At 49.6% G+C, this 22,651-nt stretch overlaps 1 protein-coding gene across 1 annotated transcript in view; it reads right to left on the bottom strand.

The window, feature by feature from the left end:
- Positions 1 to 22,651, bottom strand: part of DNAH2 (dynein axonemal heavy chain 2) — a 204,084-nt gene that overhangs the window by 160,930 nt on the left and 20,503 nt on the right. Inside the window, exons 6-14 of the mRNA XM_038768829.1 lie at positions 19,392 to 19,502; positions 18,228 to 18,466; positions 14,896 to 15,087; positions 13,308 to 13,465; positions 11,241 to 11,328; positions 8,805 to 9,010; positions 7,346 to 7,475; positions 5,806 to 5,988; positions 2,022 to 2,236 (exon numbers count right to left, since the gene is read on the bottom strand). Of these exons, the coding sequence (XP_038624757.1) occupies positions 2,022 to 2,236; positions 5,806 to 5,988; positions 7,346 to 7,475; positions 8,805 to 9,010; positions 11,241 to 11,328; positions 13,308 to 13,465; positions 14,896 to 15,087; positions 18,228 to 18,466; positions 19,392 to 19,502 (1,522 nt within the window). The remainder of the gene's footprint in view (positions 1 to 2,021; positions 2,237 to 5,805; positions 5,989 to 7,345; positions 7,476 to 8,804; positions 9,011 to 11,240; positions 11,329 to 13,307; positions 13,466 to 14,895; positions 15,088 to 18,227; positions 18,467 to 19,391; positions 19,503 to 22,651) is intronic.

Here is a 22,651-nt window from a genome sequence, read left to right as displayed (position 1 = left end):
GTTAATGATGTGCATTTAGCTTTAATTCTACTTGTTCTGATCAATCAATCAATCAATCAATCAATCGCATTAACTGAGCACTTACTGTGTGCAGAGCACTGTACTAAGTGCTTGGGAAGTACACGTTGGCAACATATAGAGACAACCTGTCCACATGTTTTGTTTTGTTGTCTACCTCCCCCTTCCATCATCATCAATCATATTTATTGAGCGCTTACTGTGTGCAGAGCACTGTACTAAGCGCTTGGGAAGTCCAAGTTGGCAAAAGATAGAGACAACCTGTCCACATGTTTTGTTTTGTTGTCTACCTTCCCCTTCCATCATCATCAATTGTATTTATTGAGCGCTACAAGTTGGCAACATATAGAGACAACCTGTCCACATGTTTTGTTTTGTTGTCTACCTCCCCCTCCCATCATCATCAATCGTATTTATTGAGTGCTTACTGTGTGCAGAGCACTGGACTAAGCGCTTGGGAAGTCCAAGTTGGCAACAGATAGAGACAACCTGTCCACGTGTTTTGTTTTGTTGTCTACCTTCCCCTTCCATCATCATCAATCGTATTCATTGAGCGCTACAAGTTGGCAACATATAGAGACAACCTGTCCACATGTTTTGTTTTGTTGTCTATCTCCCCCTTCCATCATCATCAATCGTATTTATTGAGTGCTTACTGTGTGCAGAGCACTGGACTAAGCGCTTGGGAAGTCCAAGTTGGCAACAGATAGAGACAACCTGTCCACGTGTTTTGTTTTGTTGTCTACCTTCCCCTTCCATCATCATCAATCGTATTCATTGAGCGCTACAAGTTGGCAACATATAGAGACAACCTGTCCACATGTTTTGTTTTGTTGTCTATCTCCCCCTTCCATCATCATCAATCGTATTTATTGAGCACTTACTGCGTGCAGGGCACCGTACTAAGCGCTTGGGAAGTCCAAGTTGGCAACATATAGAGACAACCTGTCCACGTGTTTTGTTTTGTTGTCTATCTCCCCCTTCCATCATCATCAATCGTATTCATTGAGCGCTACAAGTTGGCAACATATAGAGACAACCTGTCCACATGTTTTGTTTTGTTGTCTATCTCCCCCTCCCATCATCATCAATCGTATTTATTGAGTGCTTACTGTGTGCAGAGCACTGGACTAAGCGCTTGGGAAGTCCAAGTTGGCAACAGATAGAGACAACCTGTCCACGTGTTTTGTTTTGTTGTCTACCTTCCCCTTCCATCATCATCAATCGTATTCATTGAGCGCTACAAGTTGGCAACATATAGAGACAACCTGTCCACATGTTTTGTTTTGTTGTCTATCTCCCCCTTCCATCATCATCAATCGTATTCATTGAGCGCTACAAGTTGGCAACATATAGAGACAACCTGTCCACATGTTTTGTTTTGTTGTCTACCTCCCCCTTCCATCATCATCAATCGTATTTATTGAGCGCTTACTGTGTGCGGAGCACTGTACTAAGCGCTTGGGAAGTACAAGTTGGCAACATATAGAGACAACCTGTCCACATGTTTTGTTTTGTTGTCCATCTCCCCCTTCCATCATCATCAATCGTATTTACTGAGGGCTTACTGTGTGCAGAGCACTGGACTAAGCACTTGGGAAGTACAAGTTGGCAACATATAGAGACAACCTGTCCACGTGTTTTGTTTTGTTATCTACCTCCCCCTTCCATCATCATCAATCGTATTTATTGAGCGCTTACTGTGTGCAGAGCACTGGACTAAGCGCTTGGGAAGTCCAAGTTGGCAACATATAGAGACAACCTGTCCACATGTTTTGTTTTGTTGTCTATCTCCCCCTTCTAGACTGTGACCTCGCTGTTGGGTGGGGACCGTCTCTATATGTCGCCAACTTGGACTTCCCAAGCGCTTAATATAACGCTCTGCACCCAGCAAGCGCTCAATAAATACGACCGACCGAACGAACGGCGAGCGCTTAACAAAGATCATCGGGAGGAATAAAAAGACCACCCGAAGAGGCAAGTCCTGGGGGCCGGGGGCTCACTTGTCAAAGTTGACGTCCAGCATGCTTGGTTTCTCGAGGCTCACGCGGAGGAGGGGGGTGTCCAGCCGGCGGATGCAGTCCTTGTCCAGGGTCTGGGTCCACTCGTGGAACGTCTTGCGGACGAACTCGTCCATGGCCTGCGTCAGCTGCTGGTAGGTGTGGATGCTCTCCTCCCCGGTGCCGATGTGAGGCAGGAAGTGGGCATTGGCCAGACACTGGGGAGGAAGGGAGACGGGGGAAAAACGGAGAGAAGGGGGCAAAGGAGCCCAGCTGAGGGTGAGGGCCAGCCTAATTGCTCCTCTCCTCACACTAATAATAATAATAATGGCATTTATTAAGCGCTTACTATGTGCAAAGCACTGTTCTGCTGGACTACTACTAGGGACTGTCTCTATATGTTGCCAATTTGGACTTCCCAAGCGCTTAGTCCAGGGCTCTGCACATAGTAAGCGCTCAATAAATACGATTGATGATGATGATGATGATACTACTACTGTACTACCGGACGGTAATAATAACAGCGGTACTTAATAATAATCTTAATCATCATCATCATCAATCGTATTTATTGAGCGCTTACTACGGGCAGAGCACTGGACTAAGCGCTTGGGAAGTCCAAGTTGGCAACATATAGAGACAGTCCCTACCCAACAGTGGGCTCCCAGTCTAAAAGGGGGAGACGGAGAACAAAACCAAACGTACTAACAAAATAAAATCATCATCGATCGTATTTATGGAGCGCTTACTATGTGCAGAGCACTGTACTAGGCTAAATAGAATAGATATGTACAAGTAAAATAAATAAATAAATAGGGAAATATGTACAAACAGATGTACATAGATACAGGTGCTGTGGGGAAGGGAAGGAGGTAAGATGGGGGGGATGGAGCAGGGGACGAGGGGGAGATGAAGGAAGGGACTCAGTCTGGGAAGGCTTCCTGCGTGGTATATTGTTAAGCTATGTACTAAGCACTGTACTAAGGGCTGGGGTCGATCCGAGCAAATCGGGTTGGACACAGTCCTTGCCTCATGTGGGGCTCCTGGTCTCAACCCCCATTTTACAGATGAGGGAACTGAGGCCCAGAGAAGCGAAGTAACTTGCCCAAGGTTACACAGTTAGGAGGCCTTCCCAGACTGAGCCCCTTCCTTCCTCTCCCCCTCGTCCCCCTCTCCATCCCCCCCATCTTACCTCCTTCCCTTCCCCACAGCACCTGTATATATGGATATATGTTTGTACAGATTTATTACTCTATTTATTTATTTATCTTACTTATACATAGTTATTTATTTTATTTTGTCAGTATGTTTGGTTTTGTTCTCTGTCTCCCCCTTCTAGACTGTGAGCCCGCTGTTGGGTAGGGACTGTCTCTATGTGTTGCTGACTTGTACTTCCCAAGCGCTTAGTACAGTGCTCTGCACACAGTAAGCGCTCAATAAATATGATTGATTGATTGAGAAATGGCATTTGTTAAGTGCTTACTATGTGCCAAGCACTATTCTAAGCGTTCCCCCCGCCTTACCTCCGTCCCTTCCCCACAGCACCTGTATATATGTTTGTACGTATTTATTACTCTATTTATTGATTGATTTTACTTGTACATATTTATTCTATTTATTTTACTCTGTTAATATGTTTTGTTTTGTTCTCTGTCTCCCCCTTCTAGACTGTGAGCCCACTGTTGGGTAGGGACAGGGACTATGTCCAACCTGAATAGCTTGGATCTACTCCAGCGCTTAGAACAGTGCTTTGCACAGAGCTGTATATATGTTTGTACAGATCTATTTACTTGAGCATATTTACTATTCTATTTATTTTGCTAATGACGCGCATTTAGCTTTAATTCTACTTGTTCTGACGACTTGCCACCTGTCCACATGTTTGGTTTTGTCCAACCTGATTAGCTTGGATCTACTCCAGCGCTTAGAACAGTGCTTTGCACAAAGCTGTATATACGTTTGTACAGATCTATTTACTTTACTCGAACATATTTACTATTCTATTTATTTTGCTAATGATGTGCATTTAGCTTTAATTCTACTTGTTCTGATGACTTGCCACCTGTCCACATGTTTGGTTTTGTCCAACCTGATTAGCTTGGATCTACTCCAGCACTTAGAACAGTGCTTTGCACAGAGCTGTATATATGTTTGTACAGATCTATTTACTTTACTTGAACATATTCACTATTCCATTTATTTTGCTAATGACGTGCATTTAGCTTTAATTCTACTTGTTCTGATGACTTGCCACCTGTCCACATGTTTTGTTTTGTCCAACCTGATTAGCTTGGATCTACTCCAGCGCTTAGAACAGTGCTTTGCACAGAGCTGTATATATGTTTGTACAGATCTATTTACTTGAACATATTTACTATTCTATTTATTTTGTTAATGACGTGCATTTAGCTTTAATTCCATTTGTTCTGACGACTTGCCACCTGTCCACATGTTTTGTTTTGTCCAACCTGATTAGCTGGGATCTACTCCAGCGCTTAGAACAGTGCTTTGCACAAAGCTGTATATACGTTTGTACAGATCTATTTACTTTACTCGAACATATTTACTATTCTATTTATTTTGCTAATGATGTGCATTTAGCTTTAATTCTACTTGTTCTGATGACTTGCCACCTGTCCACATGTTTTGTTTTGTCCAACCTGATTAGCTTGGATCTACTCCAGCGCTTAGAACAGTGCTTTGCACAGAGCTGTATATATGTTTGTACAGATCTATTTACTTTACTTGAACATATTCACTATTCTATTTATTTTGCTAATGACGTGCATTTAGCTTTAATTCCACTTGTTCTGACGACTTGCCACCTGTCCACATGTTTTGTTTTGTCCAACCTGATTAGCTTGGATCTACTCCAGTGCTTAGAACAGTGCTTTGCACAGAGCTGTATATACATTTGTGCAGATCTATTTACTTGACCATATTTACTATTCTATTTATTTTGTTAATGATGTGCATTTAGCTTTAATTCTACTTGTTCTGATGACTTGCCACCTGTCCACATGTTTTGTTTTGTCCAACCTGATTAGCTTGGATCTATTCCAGTGCTTAGAACAGTGCTTTGTACATAGCTGTATATATGTTTGTACAGATCTATTTACTTGAACATATTTACTATTCTATTTTATTTTGCTAATGACATGCATTTAGCTTTTAGCTTATTTAGCTTATTTAGCTTATTTAGCATTTAGCTTATTTTGCTAATGACGTGGGGAAGCAGCATGGCTCAGTGGAAAGAGCCTGGGCTTTGGAGTCAGAGGTCATGGGTTCGAATCCTGGCTCCACCACGTCTGCTGTGTGACCTTGGGCAAGTCACTTAACTTCTCTGAGCCTCAGTTCTCTCAACTGTAAAATGGGAATTAAGACTGTGAGCCCCACGTGGGACAACCTGATCACCTTGTATCCCCCCAGCGCTTAGAACAGTGCTTTGCACATAGTAAGCGCTTCACAAATGCCACCATTATTATTATTATTATTTAGCTTTAATTCTACTTGTTCTGATGACTTGCCACCTGTCCACGCGTTTGGTTTTGTTGTCTGCCTCCCCCTTCTAGACTGTGAGCCCGTTGTTGGGTAGGGACCGTCCCTCTATGTCGCCAACTTGGACTTCCCAAGCACTTAAGCTCAATAAATACGATTGATTGATGATTGATGGACTACCAAATACCATCAGCAGTTGTCTCCCTCCCCGTTAGAAAGGGAGGCCGAGCGCAGGAGGAGCCGGGGGCGGGTGGAGGGATGGATGGACGGAAGGACGGCGGGCACCTACGTTCATGGAGCGGTCCAGGCGGCGCCTCAGGGCCCTGACCCAGTGGGCCTGGCCCGCGTAGGGGCCCATGTGGGGCAGCACGAACGCCCGCTTCTTGTTGAGCTCCTGATTGACCAGAGCCAGCTCCCCGTTGAAGATCATGTACAGGTCCACTGCCTTCTTGTCAAATGTCCGCTTGATGGCCTGTTGGGGGGCGGGGGAGGTAGGGCCGACGGGAGGAAATGGGGTCCGGGGGCCCCGCCACGGTGCCCAGCCACCTGCCAGCCGGTCGTCACCAATCGCATTTACCGAGCGCTTACCGTGTGCGGGTAAGATGATAGAACAATATAACGGGCACGCTCCCTGCCCACAATGAGCTCACAGTCTATATAATAATAATAATAATGATGGTAGCTGTTAAGCAGAGAAGCAGCGTGGCTCAGTGGAAAGGGCACGGGCTTTGGAGTCAGAGGTCGTGGGTCCGAATCCCGGCTCCACCACAGGTCTGCTATGTGACCTTGGGCAAGTCACTTCACTTCTCCGAGCCTCAGTTCCCTCACCTGTAAAAATGGGGATTAATAATAATAATAATAACAATAATAATTGGCATTTATTAAGCGCTTACTATGTGCAAAGCACTGTTCTAAGCGCTGGGGAGGATACCGGGTGATCAGGTTGTCCCACGTGGGGCTCACAGTCTTAATCCCCATTTTACAGATGAGGGAACTGAGGCCCAGAGAAGTTAAGTGACTTGCCCAAGGTCACACAGCAGGCATGTGGCGGAGTCGGGATTCGAACCCATGACCTCTGACTCCAAAGCCCAGGCTCTTTCCACTGAGCCATGCTGCTTCTCTCGATTAAGACTGTGAGCCCCACGTGGGACAACTTGATCACATTGTATCCCCCCCAGCGCTTTGCACATAGTAAGCGCTTAACAAATGCCATCATTATTATGATTATTAAGCGCTTACTACGTGCCAAGCACTGTTCTAAGCGCTGGGAGGATCCAACTGTCCCACGTGGGGCTCACAGCCTGCATCCCCATTTTGCAGATGAGGTCACTGAGAGGCACAGAGAAGCGAAGCGACTTGCCCAAAGTCCCACCGCCGCTACGTGGCGGAGCCGGGATTAGAACCCACGACCTCTGACTCCCAAGCTCGTGCTGTTTCCACTGAGCCACGCTGCTTCTCTCTAAATACCACTGATGGCGATGATGGTGTTTGTTGTTAGAGTACTCGCCCAGGCGCTTTGTACAGTGCCTTACACACAGTAAGCGCTCAATAAATACGACTGAATGAATGAATAAGTGATGGGTCGACGATGAGGAAAAGGAGGCACAGAGAAATGCCTGATCAAGATCACCCAACGATCCAGGTTGAGACGGCGGGTCTGAGTCCCGCACGCCGAGGGTCCGAGATTGGGCCAGAGGGAAGGGATAGCAGCTACCCCTCCCAAATCCCAACCAGGAAAGGGACCATTTCCCACTGGGATGGAGCTTGGGGACCCCGGAGAAGTCGGGCTCACGGGCCGGATAAGGGCCGGGGGAACTAAGGTCGCTCACCTCGCGGGCCGAGAGCCGGTGGAAAGTGTCGAGGAGCTGCACCCCATCCCCGACGTCCCGCACGGTCTCAAAGGCCACGGTGACCAGATTTTGAGTCATCACCTCCAGATCCTTGACGCCGGCCCGGAACCTGAACCGGCCCGGGTTCGAGTCAGGGGACAGGGAGAGAGGACAGAGGGGGTTCGGTGAGATCATAATAATAATAATTATGGTACTTGTTAAATGCTTACTATGTCCCAAGCACTGTTCTAAGCACTGGAAGAGATACAAGTTAATCAGGTTGGACACAGTCCCTGTCCCAAGTGGGGTTCAGCGTCTCCATCCCCATTTTACAGATTCTACCATCATCATCATCAAACGTATTTATTGAGCGCTTACTATGGGCAGAGCACTGTACTAAGCGCTGGGGAAGTACAAATTGGCAACATATAGAGGCAGTCCCTACCCAACAGTGGGCTCACAGTCTAAAAGGGGGAGACGGAGAACAAAAACATACTGACAAAATAAAATAAATAGAATAGATATGTACAAATAAAATAAATAAATAAATAAATAGAGTAAAAAAATCAGTACAAACATATATACATATATACAGGTGCTGTGGGGAAGGGAAGGAGGTAAGATGCGGGGGATGGAGAGGGGGACAAGGGGGAGAGGAAGAGGACTGTGAGCCCACTGTTGGGTAGGGACTGTCTCTATATGTTGCCGATTTGTACTTCCCAAGCGCTTAGTACAGTGCTCTGCACACAGTGAGCGCTCAATAAATACGATTGACGACGATGAGGTCCCGAAGGCCCAGAGAATTAATTAATTAATTAATTTAATGGCATTTATTAAGCGCTTACTAGGTGCAAAGCACTGTTCTAAGCGCTGGGGAGGTTACAAGGCGATTAGGTTGTCCCATGGGGGCTCACAGTCTTCATCCCCATTTTACAGAGGAGGGAACTGAGGCACAGAGAAGTGACTTGCCCAGAGTCACACAGCTGACAATTGGCGGAGCCGGCATTCGAACCTCTGACCTCCGACTCCAAGGCCCGGGCTCTTTCCGCTGAGCCACGCTGCTCCTCTAAGAGAAGTGACTTGACCAAGGTCACGCAGCAGACAAGTGGCAGGGCTCTCCCACCCCGTCGCCGCTCCTCTCTTCCTCTAGCCCGATGGCTCGGCTTGGGCAGGGAATGTGGCCACCGACCCGGTGGCCACATTGTGGCCAAATTGTTGCCAATTTGTACTTCCCAAGCGCTTAGTACGGTGCTCTGCACATAGTAAGCGCTCAATAAATACGATTGATGATGATGATGGTATCGCTCTCTCCCAGGCATGCGGTGCGGCGCTCTGCACGCGGTGAGCGCTCAATACATACCGACGACGGATCCGTCGTGGGCAAGGATGGAGGTGGCCGCCCCGCCTTCCCCCCCATTCGCCCCCGTCCCGGACCCCCGCGGCCGGGGAAGGAGCGGACCGGTTGTAGTCCTCGTGCCAGGAAGTGTTTTTGACGTCCAGGATGCCTCCGTGCACAGCCCGCAGCATCATCAGGTTCTTGTGGAAGATGTCCTCGATCTCCAGCAGGTTCCGGCTGACCTGGGGGCCCTGGGCGCCGGAGAAGCAGGGCAGCGGGCCCTGTGTGCCATCCTCCCAGCGGGCGAAGTGATACTGGCAGTCGCACACCTGCGCCAGGCCCGAGAAGCGGGCGTCAACGCTCCCGTCGGGGCCGGGTGGAGGACACCAGAAGACCTGGGCTCTGAGACTCCCGGGGTGCCCCGTGTGGGGGGGCGGGAGGGCACGGCCAGAGATTTAAGAGATTAAGATAAGCGCTTAGTACAGCGCTCTGCACACAGTAAGCGCTCAATAAATACGATTGATTGATTGATTAGGAGGGCTTGGGGACCGCAGAGGGGTGAGCGGGGACGGTCCTCGCGGGATGGGCAGGTTTACGCGCTTATTAGGTGCCAGGCACCGTACTAAGTGCTGGGGCGGGTACAAGCTAATCTGGTTGTTCTCGCCTGTCCCGCCATCGACCCCCGGCCCCCGTCCTCCCCCGGGCCTGGCATGGCCTCCCTCTGCCCATCCACCAACCTAGTCTCTTCCTCCCTTCAAGGCCCTACTGAGAGCTTACCTCCTCCAGGAGGCCTTCCCACACTCAGCCCCCTCCTTCCTCTCCCCCTCGTCCCCCTCTCCATCCCCCCCGTCTTACCTCCTTCCCTTCCCCACAGCACCTGTATATACGTATATATTCTATTTTATTTTGTAGTATGTTTGGTTTTGTCTCCCCCTTTTAGACTGTGAGCCCACTGTTGGGTAGGGATTGTCTCTATTTGTTGCCAATTTGTACTTCCCAAGCGCTTAGTACAGTGCTCTGCACACAGTAAGCGCTCAATAAGATTGATGATGATGATATGTTTGTACATATTTATTACTCTATTTATTTATTTATTTATTTTACTTGTACCTATCTATTCTATTTATTTTATTTTGTTAGTATGTTTGGTTTTGTTCTCTGTCTCCCCCTTTTAGACTGTGAGCCCACTGTTGGGTAGGGACTGTCTCTATATGTTGCCAATTTGTTCTTCCCAAGTGCTTAGTCCAGTGCTCTGCACATAGTAAGCGCTCAATAAATACGATTGATGATGATGATGATGGTTGGACACATGTGGGGCTCACAGTCTGAATCCATTTTAAATAAATAAATAAATGTTGGCATTTGTTAAGCGCTTACTATGTGCAAAGCACTGTTCTAAGCTCTGGGGGGGGGATACAAAGTGATCGGGTTGTCCCATGTGGGGTTCACAGTCTTAATCCCCATTTTACAGATGAGGTCCCTGTGTCTCAGAGAAATTAAGTGACTTGCCCGAGGTCACGCAGCAGACATAATAATAACAATAATAATAATAATAATAATAATAATAATAATTGGCATTTGTTAAGCGCTCACTATGGGCAAAGCACTGTTCTTAGCGCTGGGCGGATACAAGGTGATGAGGTTGTTCCACGTGGGGCTCACAGTCTTAATCCCCATTTTACAGATGAGGTCACTGTGGCTCACAGAAATTAAGTGACTTGCCCGAGGTCACGCAGCAGACATAATAATAACAATAATAATAATAATAATTGGCATTTGTTAAGCGCTTAGTATGTGCAAAGCACTGTTCTAAGCGCTGGGCGGATACAAGGTGATGAGGTTGTTCCACGTGGGGCTCACAGTCTTCATCCCCATTTTACAGATGAGGTCACTGTGGCTCAGAGAAATTAAGTGACTTGCCCGAGGTCACGCAGCAGACATAATAATAACAATAATAATAATTGGCACTTGTTAAGCGCTTACTATGGGCAAAGCACTGTTCTAAGCGCTGGGTGGATAAAAGGTGATGAGGTTGTTCCACGTTGGGCTCACAGTCTTCATCCCCATTTTACAGATGAGGTCACTGTGGCTCAGAGAAATTAAGTGACTTGCCCGAGGTCACGCAGCAGACATAATAATAATAATAATAACGATGATGGCGATGTGGCGTATAAGGAGCGGGAGGGGGTTCTGGACCAGAGGGAAGATGGGGAAAAGGGGTCGAATTTGAGGCACAGTTAGCAAGTTGGTGCTAGAAGAGCCAAATGTGTGGGCTGTCCTCTCCCAAACGCTCTGAACAATCAATCAATCATATTTACTGAGCGCTTACTATGTGCAGAGCACTGTACTAAGCGCTTGGGAAGTACAAATTGGCAACATATAGAGACAGTCCCTACCCAACATTGGGCTCACAGTCTAAAAGAACAGTGCTCTGCACACAGCGAGTGCTCGAGGAAGGGCATCGACGCGGTGACTTGTGTCACCGGAGTGCAGGTCCCGGCAGAGGGCTGGGGCTGGGGAGGGGGTCCGGGCGGCCCTGGGCTCAGTTTCCCCCCGCACCTCGATGAGGTCCTTGCAGCGCTGCACGAAAGCGTCAACCTGGGCAAAGATGCTCGTCTGATCCAGGACCCAGCCCCGCGACGAGAACCTGCCCAGGGAAGAAGGACAGAATTCGGACATTTGTCGGCGGGGAGGGAAGGGGTGGGATGGGGTGGGTTGGTCTCTGAATCCCTGGGATGGACGGGGGCAGGTTGAGAGGAGATGCTTCTAGACTGTGAGCCCGCTGTTGGGTAGGGACCATCTCTATACGTTGCCAACTTGGACTTCCCAAGCGCTTAGCACAGTGCTCTGCACACAGTAAGCGCTCAATAAATACGATTGACTGATTGATGCTTCTAGACTGTGAGCCCTTCTAGACTGTGAGCCCACGGTTGGGTAGGGACCGTCTCCATATGTTGCCAACTTGGACTTCCCAAGCGCTGAGTCCAGTGCTCTGCACACAGTAAGCGCTCAATAAATACGATTGATTGATTGATTGATGCTTCTAGACTGTGAGCCCACTGTTGGGTAGGGACCGTCTCTATACATTGCTGACTTGGACTTCCCAAGCGCTGAGTACAGTGCTCTGCACACAGTAAGCGCTCAATAAATACAACTGATTGATTGATGCTTCTAGACTGTGAGCCCACTGTTGGGTAGGGACCATCTCTATATGTTGCCGACTTGGCCTTCCCAAGCGCTTAACACAGTGCTCTGCACACAGTAAGCGCTCAATAAATACGATTGACTGATTGATGCTTCTAGACTGTGAGCCCTTCTAGACTGTGAGCCCACGGTTGGGTAGGGACCGTCTCTATATGTTGCCAACTTGGACTTCCCAAGCGCTGAGTCCAGTGCTCTGCACACAGTAAGCGCTCAATAAATACGATTGATTGATTGATGCTTCTAGACTGTGAGCCCACTGTTGGGTAGGGACCGTCTCTATACATTGCCGACTTGGACTTCCCAAGCACTGAGTACAGTGCTCTGCACACAGTAAGCGCTCAATAAATACGATTGATTGATTGATGCTTCTAGACTGTGAGCCCACTGTTGGGCAGGGACCGTCTCTATACGTTGCCGACTTGGACTTCCCAAGCGCTTAATACAGTGCTCTGCACACAGCAAGCACTCAATAAATACAATTGATTGATTGATGCTTCTAGACTGTGAGCCCTTCTAGACTGTGAGCCCACGGTTGGGTAGGGACCATCTCTATATGTTGCCAACTTGGACTTCCCAAGCGCTGAGTCCAGTGCTCTGCACACAGTAAGCGCTCAATAAATACGATTGATTGATTGATGCTTCTAGACTGTGAGCCCACTGTTGGGTAGGGACCGTCTCTATACGTTGCCAACTTGGACTTCCCAAGCGCTTAATGCAGTGCTCTGCACACAGCAAGCGCTCAATAAATACAATTGATTGATTGATGCTTCTAGACTGTGAGCCCGCTGTTGGGTAGGGACCGTGGGCCAACAGTGGGCTCACAGTCTGGAAGGGCTCACAGTCTAGGAGCATCAGTCAGTCAATCGTATTTATTGAGCGCTGACTGTGTGCAGAGCACTGTGCTAAGCGCTTGGGAAGTCCAAGTTGGCAACATATAGAGACGGTCCCTACCCAACAGCGGGCTCACAGTCTAGAAGGGGGAGAAATGGTACTTGTCAAGCACTTACTATGTGCCAAGCACTGTTCTAAGCGCTGGGATAGACACAAGTTAATCAATATGGACCCGGTCCCTGTCCCACAGGGGGCTCACACTCTTAATCCCCCCTTTTCCAGGTGGAGTAACTGAGGCCCAGAGAAGGGAAGTGACTCGCCCAAGGTCACCCAGCAGACACGTGGCGGGGCCGGGATGAGAACCCAGGTCCTTCTGACTCCCACTAGGCCATCATCATCATCAATCATATTTATTGAGCGCTTACTATGTGCAGAGCACTGTACTAAGCGCTTCGGTAGTACAAACTGGCAACATATAGAGACAGTCCCTACCCAACAGTGGGCTCACAGTCTAAAAGGGCCACACTGCTGCTTATTACCGGTCCCTTCGCGGGGAGAGGGGGGGTCCCGGGACTGTATTGGCCCACCTACCGGGTGTGCAGCTGGACGGCCCGGAGGTAGCTGTCCTTCCAGGCCCGACAGCAGGCGATACAGCCGTACAGCCCCTCCTTGCTGGACGCCACGTAGCCCTCGAAGATGCGATCCAGGGAGATGTCCCGACAGCACAGCCGGATGATTTCGTTGCTCATCTAATTCCATCATCATCATCATCATAAATCGTATTTATTGAGCGCTTACTATGTGCAGAGCACTGTACTAAGTGCTTGGGAAGTACGGCGCTCACTAGGTGCCAGGCACCGTACTGAGCGCCGGGGTGGATACAGGCAAATCGGGGTGGACACGGTCCCCATCCCACGTGGGGCTCACGGTCTTCATCCCCATTTACAAACGAGGGGACTGAGGCGCAGAGAAGCGAGGTGACTGGCCCAAGGCCACACAGCAGGAGAGTGGCAGGCCAGAATTAGAACCCATGACCGCCTCCTGACTCCCAAGCTGGGGGAGACACAAGATCATTCAGGTCCCACCGGGGGCTCCTGGTCTAAGTAGGAGGGAGAACAGGCATTGAATCCCCATTTTTTGCAGAAGAGGGAACTGAGGTCAGAGAAGTGAAGTGACTTGGCCAAGGTCACACCACAGACAAGTGGCAGAGGTGGGTTTTTTTTTTAAATGGCATTTATTAAGCGCTTACTATGTGAAAAGCACTGTTCTAAGCGCTGGGGGGTTACAAGGTGATCAGGTTGTCCCACGGGGGGCTCACAGTCTTAATCCCCATTTTACAGATGAGGTAACTGAGGCACAGAGAAGTGAAGTGACTTGCCCAAAGTCACACAGCTGACAATTGGCGGAGCTGGGATTTGAACCCATGACCCCGGTGGTCCACGTTGCCTCCCCCCAACCAGTCAATCAATCGATCAATGGTATTGATTGAGCACTTCCCACGTTCAGGGAGCTATACCAAACTTCTCGCCTCCCTCATCTTTTTTTTTTTTTTGAATGGGCACTTGTTAAGCACTTACTACGTGCCGGGCACTGTACTGAGCGCTGCGGTAGATACACGCTAATCAGTTTGGACACAGTCCACGCCCCATGCGGGGCTCCCAGCTTTAATACCTGTTTTGCAGCCGAGGCAACGGAGGCCCAGGGCGCTGAAGTGACTCGCTCGGGGTCACAGAGCCAACAATCGACAGAGCTGGGATTAGAACCCAGCTCCCCTAACAACTCCCAGGCTCTTTCCACCGGGCCACACTACTTCCCATGACTCTGGGCCTCAGTTTCCTCCTCTGGAAAATCGGGGCTGACCGATCCATTTTCACAGGCCCCCGGCTCTTTCCCCTAGACCACGCCACTTCCTACGCCTCTGGGCCTCAGTTTCACCCCCGGGGGCTGCCTATCCATTTTCACAGGCCCAGGGCTCTTTCCATTCAATCAATCAATCAATCAATCGTATTTATTGAGCGCTTACAGTGTGCAGAGAACTGTACTAAGCGCTTGGGAAGTACAGGTTGGCAACATATAGAGACAGTCCCTACCCAACAGTGGGCTCATTCGGCCACGCCATTTCTCCCGGCCCTCGTCGGCACACCGCATGGCTCCCCGCCCCGATCCCGGCCCCCGGCACCTTGCGGAAGAGGGCCGTGAGCCTCTCGCGGGTGTTGTAGTAGGGGGAGTTGACCCAGATGATGCGGATGAGGTTGAGCAGCCCGGGGAGCTTATCGGGGATGTCCTTGGGCCGGAGGGCCGCCAATTCCTTGTAGGGCTCCTTCAGGATGGACAGGAAGGTCAGGTTGGACTGGGCCTGGTGTGACTCGTCCTGCAGAGCGAGGGGGACTGCGTCAGCCCCATCGGCGACGGGATGCGATGAGCGCTTACTACGTGCGGAGCCCTGGGGATCCAGCAATCCGATCTTCTTTATTGAGCACTTGCTCTAATATCATCATCATCAATCATATTTATTGAGCACTTGCTGTGTGCAGAGCACTGGACTAAGCGCTTGGGAAGTACAAATTGGCAACATATAGATACAGTCCCTGACCAACAGTGGGCTCACAGTCTAAAAGGGGGAGACGGAGAACAAAACCAAACATACTAACAAAATAAAATAAATAGAATAGATAGGTACAAGTAAAATAAATTGAGTAATAAATATGTACAAACATATATACAGGTGCTGGGGGGAAGGGAAGGAGGTAAGATGGGGGGGGTGGAGAGGGGGATGAGGGGGAGAGGAAGGAAGGGGCTCAGTGTGGGAAGGCCTCCTGGAGGAGGTGAGCTCTCAGTAGGGCCTTGAAGGGAGGAAGAGAGCTAGCTTGGCGGATGGGCAGAGGGATTGGGGGCATTCCAGGCCCGGGGGATGACGTGGGCCGGGGGTCGATGGCGGGACAGGCGAGAACGAGGCCTAATGGTGAGGAGATGAGCGGCGGAGGAGCGGAGGGTGCGGGCTGGGCTGGGGAAGGAGAGAAGGGAGGTGAGGTAGGAGGGGGCCAGGGGATGGACAGCCTGGAAGCCCAGGGTGAGGAGTTTCTGCCTGATGCACAGATTGATTGGTAGCCACTGGAGATTTTTGAGGAGGGGAGTGATATGCCCAGAGCGTTTCTGGACGTAATAGTACTAATAATAACTGCGGCATCTGTTAAGCTCTTACCACGTGCCGGGCACTGTACTAAGGGCCGCGGTGGATACAAGTTAGTCAGGTTGGACCCAGTCCCCGTCCCGTGTGAGGCTCACAGTCTCAATTCCCATTTTACAGATGAAGCAGCGTGGCTCAATGGAAAGAGCCCGGGCTTTGGAGTCAGAGGTCACAGGCTCAGATCCCTACTCTGCCAATCATCAGCTGTGTGACTTTGGGCAGGTCACTTCACTTCTCTGGGCCTCAGTTACCTCAGCGGGAAAATGGGGATTTAGAATGTGAGCCCCGTGTGGGCCAACCTGATCACCTTGTAACCTCCCCAGCGCTTAGAACAGTGCTTTCCACATAGTAAGTGCTTAATAAATGCCGTTATTATTATTATTATTATTATTATTATAAGCCCACTGAGGCACAGAGAAGTGAAGTGACTTGCCTAAGGCCACACAGCAGACAAGGGGCAGAGCTAGAATAAGAACTAGACTGTGAGCCCACTGTTGGGTAGGGACTGTCTCTATATGTTGCCAACTTGTACTTCCCAAGCGCTTAGTACAGTGCTCTGCACACAGTAAGCGCTCAATAAATACGATTGATTGATTGGTTGAGTGGGAGGAGAGGAAAGGAGGGTTTAGTCAGGGAAGGTGGAGGTGTGCCTTCAATAAGGCCTTGAAGCGGGGAGGAATAATTATCTGTCAGATACGAAGCGGGAGAAGCAGCATGATTTAGTGGCTACAGCCCGAGCCTGGGAGTCCGAAGGACCTGGGTTCTAATCCCACCTCCACCACTTGTCAGCTGTGTGACCCTGGGCAAGTCACTTTACTTCTCCGCGCCTCAGTTCCCTCACCCGTACAATGGGGATTCATTCATTCATTCAACCGTATTTATTGAGTGCCAACTGTGTGCAGAGCACTGGACTAAGCGCTTGGGAAGTCCGAGTTGGCAACATATAGAGTCGGTCCCTACCCAACAGTGGGCTCACAGTCTAGAAGGGGGAGACAGACAACAAGACAAAACATATTAGTGACTTGCCCAAAGTCACGCAGCTGACAATTGGCAGGGCCGGGATTTGAACCCATGACCTCCGACTCCGAAGCCCACGCTCTTTCCACTGAGCCAGAACTGTGAGCTCCACGTGGGACGGGGACCAACTCAATTTGCTTGTACCCATCCCAGTGCTTAGCACAGTGCCTGTCTCCCCTTCTAGACCGTGAGCCCACTGTTGGGTAGGGACCGTCTCTCTATGTTGCCAACTTGGACTTCCCAAGCGCTTAGTACAGCGCTCTGCACACAGTAAGCGCTCAACAAATGCGATTGATTGATTGATTGATTGGAACGTAGTAAGCGCTTAACAAATACCACTCTTATTAGAGAAGCAGCGTGGCTCAGTGGAAAAGAGCCCGGGCTTTGGAGTCAGAGGTCGTGGGTTCAAATCCCGACTGTGCCACTTGTCAGCTGTGTGACTTCAGGCAAGCCACTTCAATCAATCAATCAATCAATCGTATTTATTGAGTGCTTACTATGTGCAGAGCACTGTACTAAGCGCTTGGGAAGTACAAATTGGCATCACATACAGACAGTCCCTACCCAACAGTGGGCTCACACTTCACTTCTCTGGGCCTCAGTTCCCTCATCTGGAAAATGGGGATGAAGACTGTGAGCCTTAGGAAAACCCTTTTCTAAAGACCTGAAGCTCCTCCTCATCATCAATCGTATTTACTGAGCGCTTACTATGTGCAGAGCACCGTACTGTACTGTACTCACAGTCCTCCTCTGGACTGTGAGCTCCTTGTGGAGCTTCCTCCTTCCTCTCCCCCTCGTCCCCCTCTCCATCCCCCCCATCTTACCTCCTTCCCTTCCCCATATATATGTATATATGTTTGTACATGTTTATTACTCTATTTATTTATTTTACTTGTACATATCTATTCTATTTATTTTATTTTGTTAGTATGTTTGGTTTTGTCCTCTGTCTCCCACTTTTAGACTGTGAGCCCACTGTTGGGTAGGGACTGTCTCTATATGTTGCCAATTTGTACTTCCCAAGTGCTTAGTACAGTGCTCTGCACATAGTAAGCGCTCAATAAATACGATTGATGGATTGATGGATGAGCCCCCCGTGGGACAACCTGATCACCTTGTAACCTCCCCAGCACTTAGAACGGTGCTTTGCATGTAGTAAGCGCTTAATAAATGCCATCATTATTAGTAGTAGTAGTAGTAGTAGTAGTCGTTGGGCGTTCCGGGCCAGAGGCAGGACGTGGGTGAGAGGTCCCCACCACGGGTGGTCTCCCAGGCACCCCCCACCCACCCCGCCCGCCCTCCGGCACCTGAATCTGCCTGGCCAGTTTGAGGAAGGGTGTCATGTAGGACGACTTGGAGAGATTCAGGATGGACGCGATGTGCTTAACGCCCTTCTTGCTCAGCTGCTTGCTGATGCCCGACAGGTCGGCGCAGCGGTTCCGCCAAAACTCAATCTCCTCCAGAGGCCCCAGGCTCTCGCCCATCTCCATGGCCTCCTGGGCGCTCAGGACCTCCTTGATTTGGCGGGTCCAATGCACCATGGACGCTGGGGGAGGGGGAGCGGGGCGGCGGCCGGTCGGGCGTTCAGGACAGCCACCAGGCCCTGAAGACGCCCCTTCCCCGGCCCCGTGACAGCCCGGCGGGGATGGAGACGGGGTCCCCTGCCCTGGCCCCTCGGAGGGGTCAGCAGCGAAGGAGGGAGACCCAGCCCCTTCTCGGGGGTCTGCGGCCTGAATGCGGCCTAGTTCAGCCTTAGTCCTCTAGACTGGAAGCTCGTTCTGGGCAGGGAACGTGTCCGTTATATCGTTGTATCGTCCTCTCCCGACCGCTTAGTACAGTGCTCCGCACACAGTCGGCGCCCAATAAATGAGAAAGACCGACTGGCTTAGTGAGAAGCAGCGTGGCTCAGTGAAGAGCCCGGGCTTTGGAGTCAGGGGTCATGGGTTCGAATTCCGGCTCTGCCACATGTCTGCTGTGTGACTTTGAGCCCACTCTTCTAGACTGTGAGCCCACTCTTCTAGACTGTGAGCCCACTGTTGGGTAGGCACAGTCTCTATATGTTGCCAACTTGTACTTCCCAAGCGCTTAGTCCAGTGCTCTGCGCACAGTAAGCGCTCAATAAATACGATTGATTGTTTGATTGACTTTGGGCAAGTCACTTCACTTCTCTGAGCCTCGGTTACCTCATCTGTAAAATGGGGACAACTTGATCACCCTGTATCCCCCCCCAGCGCTTAAAACAGTGCTCTGCACATAGTAAGCGCTTAACAAATGCCATCATCATTATTATTATTATTACTGCTGGATCAGGGAGACGCAACTGGGCCTCGATCTTCTCAATCCCCTCCCCGTCCCCCCGCTCTCGGCCCCGATCCGGCCTCCCGCTCCGGCGGGAGAGGCTCCCATCCCTCGCACCCGCAATCCTGCTTCCGCATCGCCCCGCCCCGAAGCTCCGTGCTGGGGTTACTCACTCTCCAACCTCTGCACCAGTTCCTTGTCCTTCACCACCACCTCGGGATTCAGGCTCATGGCCTCCATTGGGATGTAAAGGACTGTGTGACCCTCCATTTTGTAGCGGACGTCTGAGGTGGGGGAGAGAGAGAAAGCGGGATGGGGGCGTGGAGTGTGCGGGACATCGGGGATGGGAAGGGAACGGAAGTTTCGAATCTGCAATTGTTGCCAATTGCCAATCTATGTTGCCAATTTGTACTTCCCAAGCGCTTGGTACAGTGCTCTGCACATAGTAAGCGCTCAATAAATACGATTGATGATGATGATGATGATCTGCAGGCCCCAACGCGGCTACCAATGGGGCTACCAATTCTGTTGTGCGGTACTCTCCCAAGCGCTTGGGACACAGTTAGCATCATCAATCGTCATCGTCGATGGCATTCATTGAGCGCTTACTATGTGCAGAGCACTAGGCTAGGGGCCCAGGAGAATCCAATCCAACAGAACCGGCGGTCACGTCCCCTGCCCACAGCGAGCTTACAGCCTAGAGGGGGAGACAGACATTAAGATGAATAAATAAATCCTAATATCAATTAATCAATCGCATTTATTGAGTGCTTACTGTGTGCAGAGCACTGTACTAAGCGCTTGGGAAGTCCAAGTTGGCAACATAGAGAGACAGTCCCTACCCAACAGTGGGCTCACAGTCTAATATATAATGTTATATATAATGTAAGCACTCAATAAATACCATTCATTCACTGACTGAGTTAGGGCAAGAAAGGGAAGAAGAATATAGACTGTATTCATTCATTCATTCATTCAATCATATTTATTGAGTGCTTACTGTGTGCAGGGCACTGTACTAAGCGCTTGGGAAGCACAGTTTGGCAACATATAGAAACGGTCCCTACCCAACAGTGGGCTCACAGTCTAATATATAATGTAATATATAATGCAAGCACTCAATAAATACCATTCATTCACTGACTGAGCTAGAGCAAGAAAGGGAAGAAGAATATAGACTGTATTCATTCATTCATTCATTCAATCGTATTTATTGAGTGCTTACTGTGTGCAGGGCACTGTACTAAGCGCTTGGGAAGCACAGTTTGGCAACATATAGAAACAGTCCCTACCCAACAGTGGGCTCACAGTCTAATATATAATGTAATATATAATGTAAACACTCAATAAATACCATTCATTCACTGACTGATTGAGCTAGGGCAAGAAAGGGAAGAAGAATATAGACTGTATTCATTCATTCGTTCATTCAATCGTATTTATTGAGCTCTTACTGTGTGCAGAGCACTGTACTAAGCGCTTGGGAAGCACAATTTGGCAACATATAGAAACGGTCCCTACCCAACAGTGGGCTCACAGTCTAGAAGGGGGAGACTGTAAGCTCTCTGTGAGCAGGGAACGTGTCTGCTAACTCTTGTAGGGGACTCTCCCAAGGGCTCCACACAGAGTAAGCACTCAATAAATACCACCGATTGAACGAAGAAGAAAATGGGGAGAAGGAAGAGGAGAATAATAATAATAGCAGGACTTAATAATCAATCATTAAATGATATTTATTGAGAGCTAACTCCGTGAGGAGCTCTGGACTAAGTATTTGGGAGAGTCCAGTGCAATTTAGTTGGCAAACTCGATCCCTGACCTCATGGTACTTGTTCAGCCCTTACTATGCATCAAGCACTGTGCTAATAATAATAATTGTGGTGTTTGTTAAGCTCTTTCAGTGTCCCAGAGCACCAGGGTGGAGAGAGGGTAAATCAGTTCAGACCCAGTCCCTGTCCCACACGGAGCTCACGCTCTAAGTAGGAGGGAGAACAGTTAGTGAATCCCCATTTGCCAGATGGGGAAACTGAGGCACCACGGCCACAGAGCAGGCAGGTGGTGGAACCAGCACTAGAACTCAGGTCTGCTGACTTTTTTTTTTTAATGGCATTTATTAAGTGCTTACTATGTGCAAAGCACTGTTCTAAGCGCTGGGGAGGTTACAAGGTGATCAGGTTGTCCCACGGGGGGCTCACAATCTTCATCCCCATAATAATAATAATGGCATTTATTAAGCGCTTACTATGTGCAAAGCACTGTTCTAAGCACTGGGAAGGTTACAAGGTGATCAAGTTGTCCCACGGGGGCTCACAGTCTTAATTCCCATTTTACAGAGGAGGTAACTGAGGCCCAGAGAAGTGAAGTGACTTGCCCAAAGTCACACAGCTGACAACTGGTGGAGCCGGGATTTGAACCCATGACCTCTGACTCCAAAGCCCGGGCTCTTTCCACCGAGCCACGCTGCTTCCAGTCTTCTGCTCTTTCCACTAGGCCACAACGTTTTTTCTTGGGAGGAGGAAGAGGAGGAGAATGAAGGAGAGAAGGAGGGGGAGGAGGAGAGAGAGAGAGAGGGAGGAGAAAGAGGGGTGGGAAGAGGAGGACAAGCAGGAGGAGGGATAAAGGAGGGGGGGCAGGGAAGGGGAAGGGGGGAGGTGTGGGGAGAGGAAGGGAAAGGTGTCAATATGAAATAATAAATGTGTAGAAATATGTGTGAATATATATATATAGACACACGAGCTATGTGGCTCAGAGCCTGTAAAACCTCAGACTTGTCACTCTATATGAGCACACAGTTTGGGCCTCAATAGTGACATCTGTTAGCTGTTTATATGCTGCCTTTACTCATCAACTCCTCCTTCACTATGGGAGCCAGCCTCGACAACTGGCGCTGATGAAAATCGCTTGCTGATCCGCTTCATCTCATCCCCCCCGTCGTCCCTCTACGTTCATCTCCCGGGATGGGTCCCCTTCCTGATCCGGCGGAGGTGGGGAGAGGGGGAGGGGGGGAGGCTGATTTTCCGGGGGGGCTCCCAATGGGCCGCCCCATAACCTCGGCCTGCTCCCATCGGGCTACGCAGAGGGAGGGGCGCTCCGGTCCAGTGCTCTGCACACAGTGAGCGCTCAATAAATACGATTGAACGAATGAATGAATGAATGGTCCCCGCAGAAACCGTGGGGGGACGAGGCGGAAGTCATCTTCGCTGACGTTAGGATGCGGGGACGGTTTGGCCTTTCCTCCCCAAGGACGCCCACTGATAAGCGTTCAGTAAATTACCGGTATTATTATCTTTACACTTGGTGAGCGCTTACTGTGTGCCAGGCACTTGACTAAGCACTGGGGGAGACGCATTGCTCTTGTTTGTTTGTTCACTTATTGAGAAGCAGCGTGGCTCAGTGGAAAGAGCCCGGGCTTTGGAGTCAGAGGTCACGGGTT

This window comes from Tachyglossus aculeatus, chromosome Y4 (assembly GCF_015852505.1).
Source record: "Tachyglossus aculeatus isolate mTacAcu1 chromosome Y4, mTacAcu1.pri, whole genome shotgun sequence".
NCBI classification, from domain to species: domain Eukaryota; kingdom Metazoa; phylum Chordata; class Mammalia; order Monotremata; family Tachyglossidae; genus Tachyglossus; species Tachyglossus aculeatus.
Note: the sequence above shows the minus strand (reverse complement) of the source record. Positions and strands in the feature narration are given on the sequence as shown.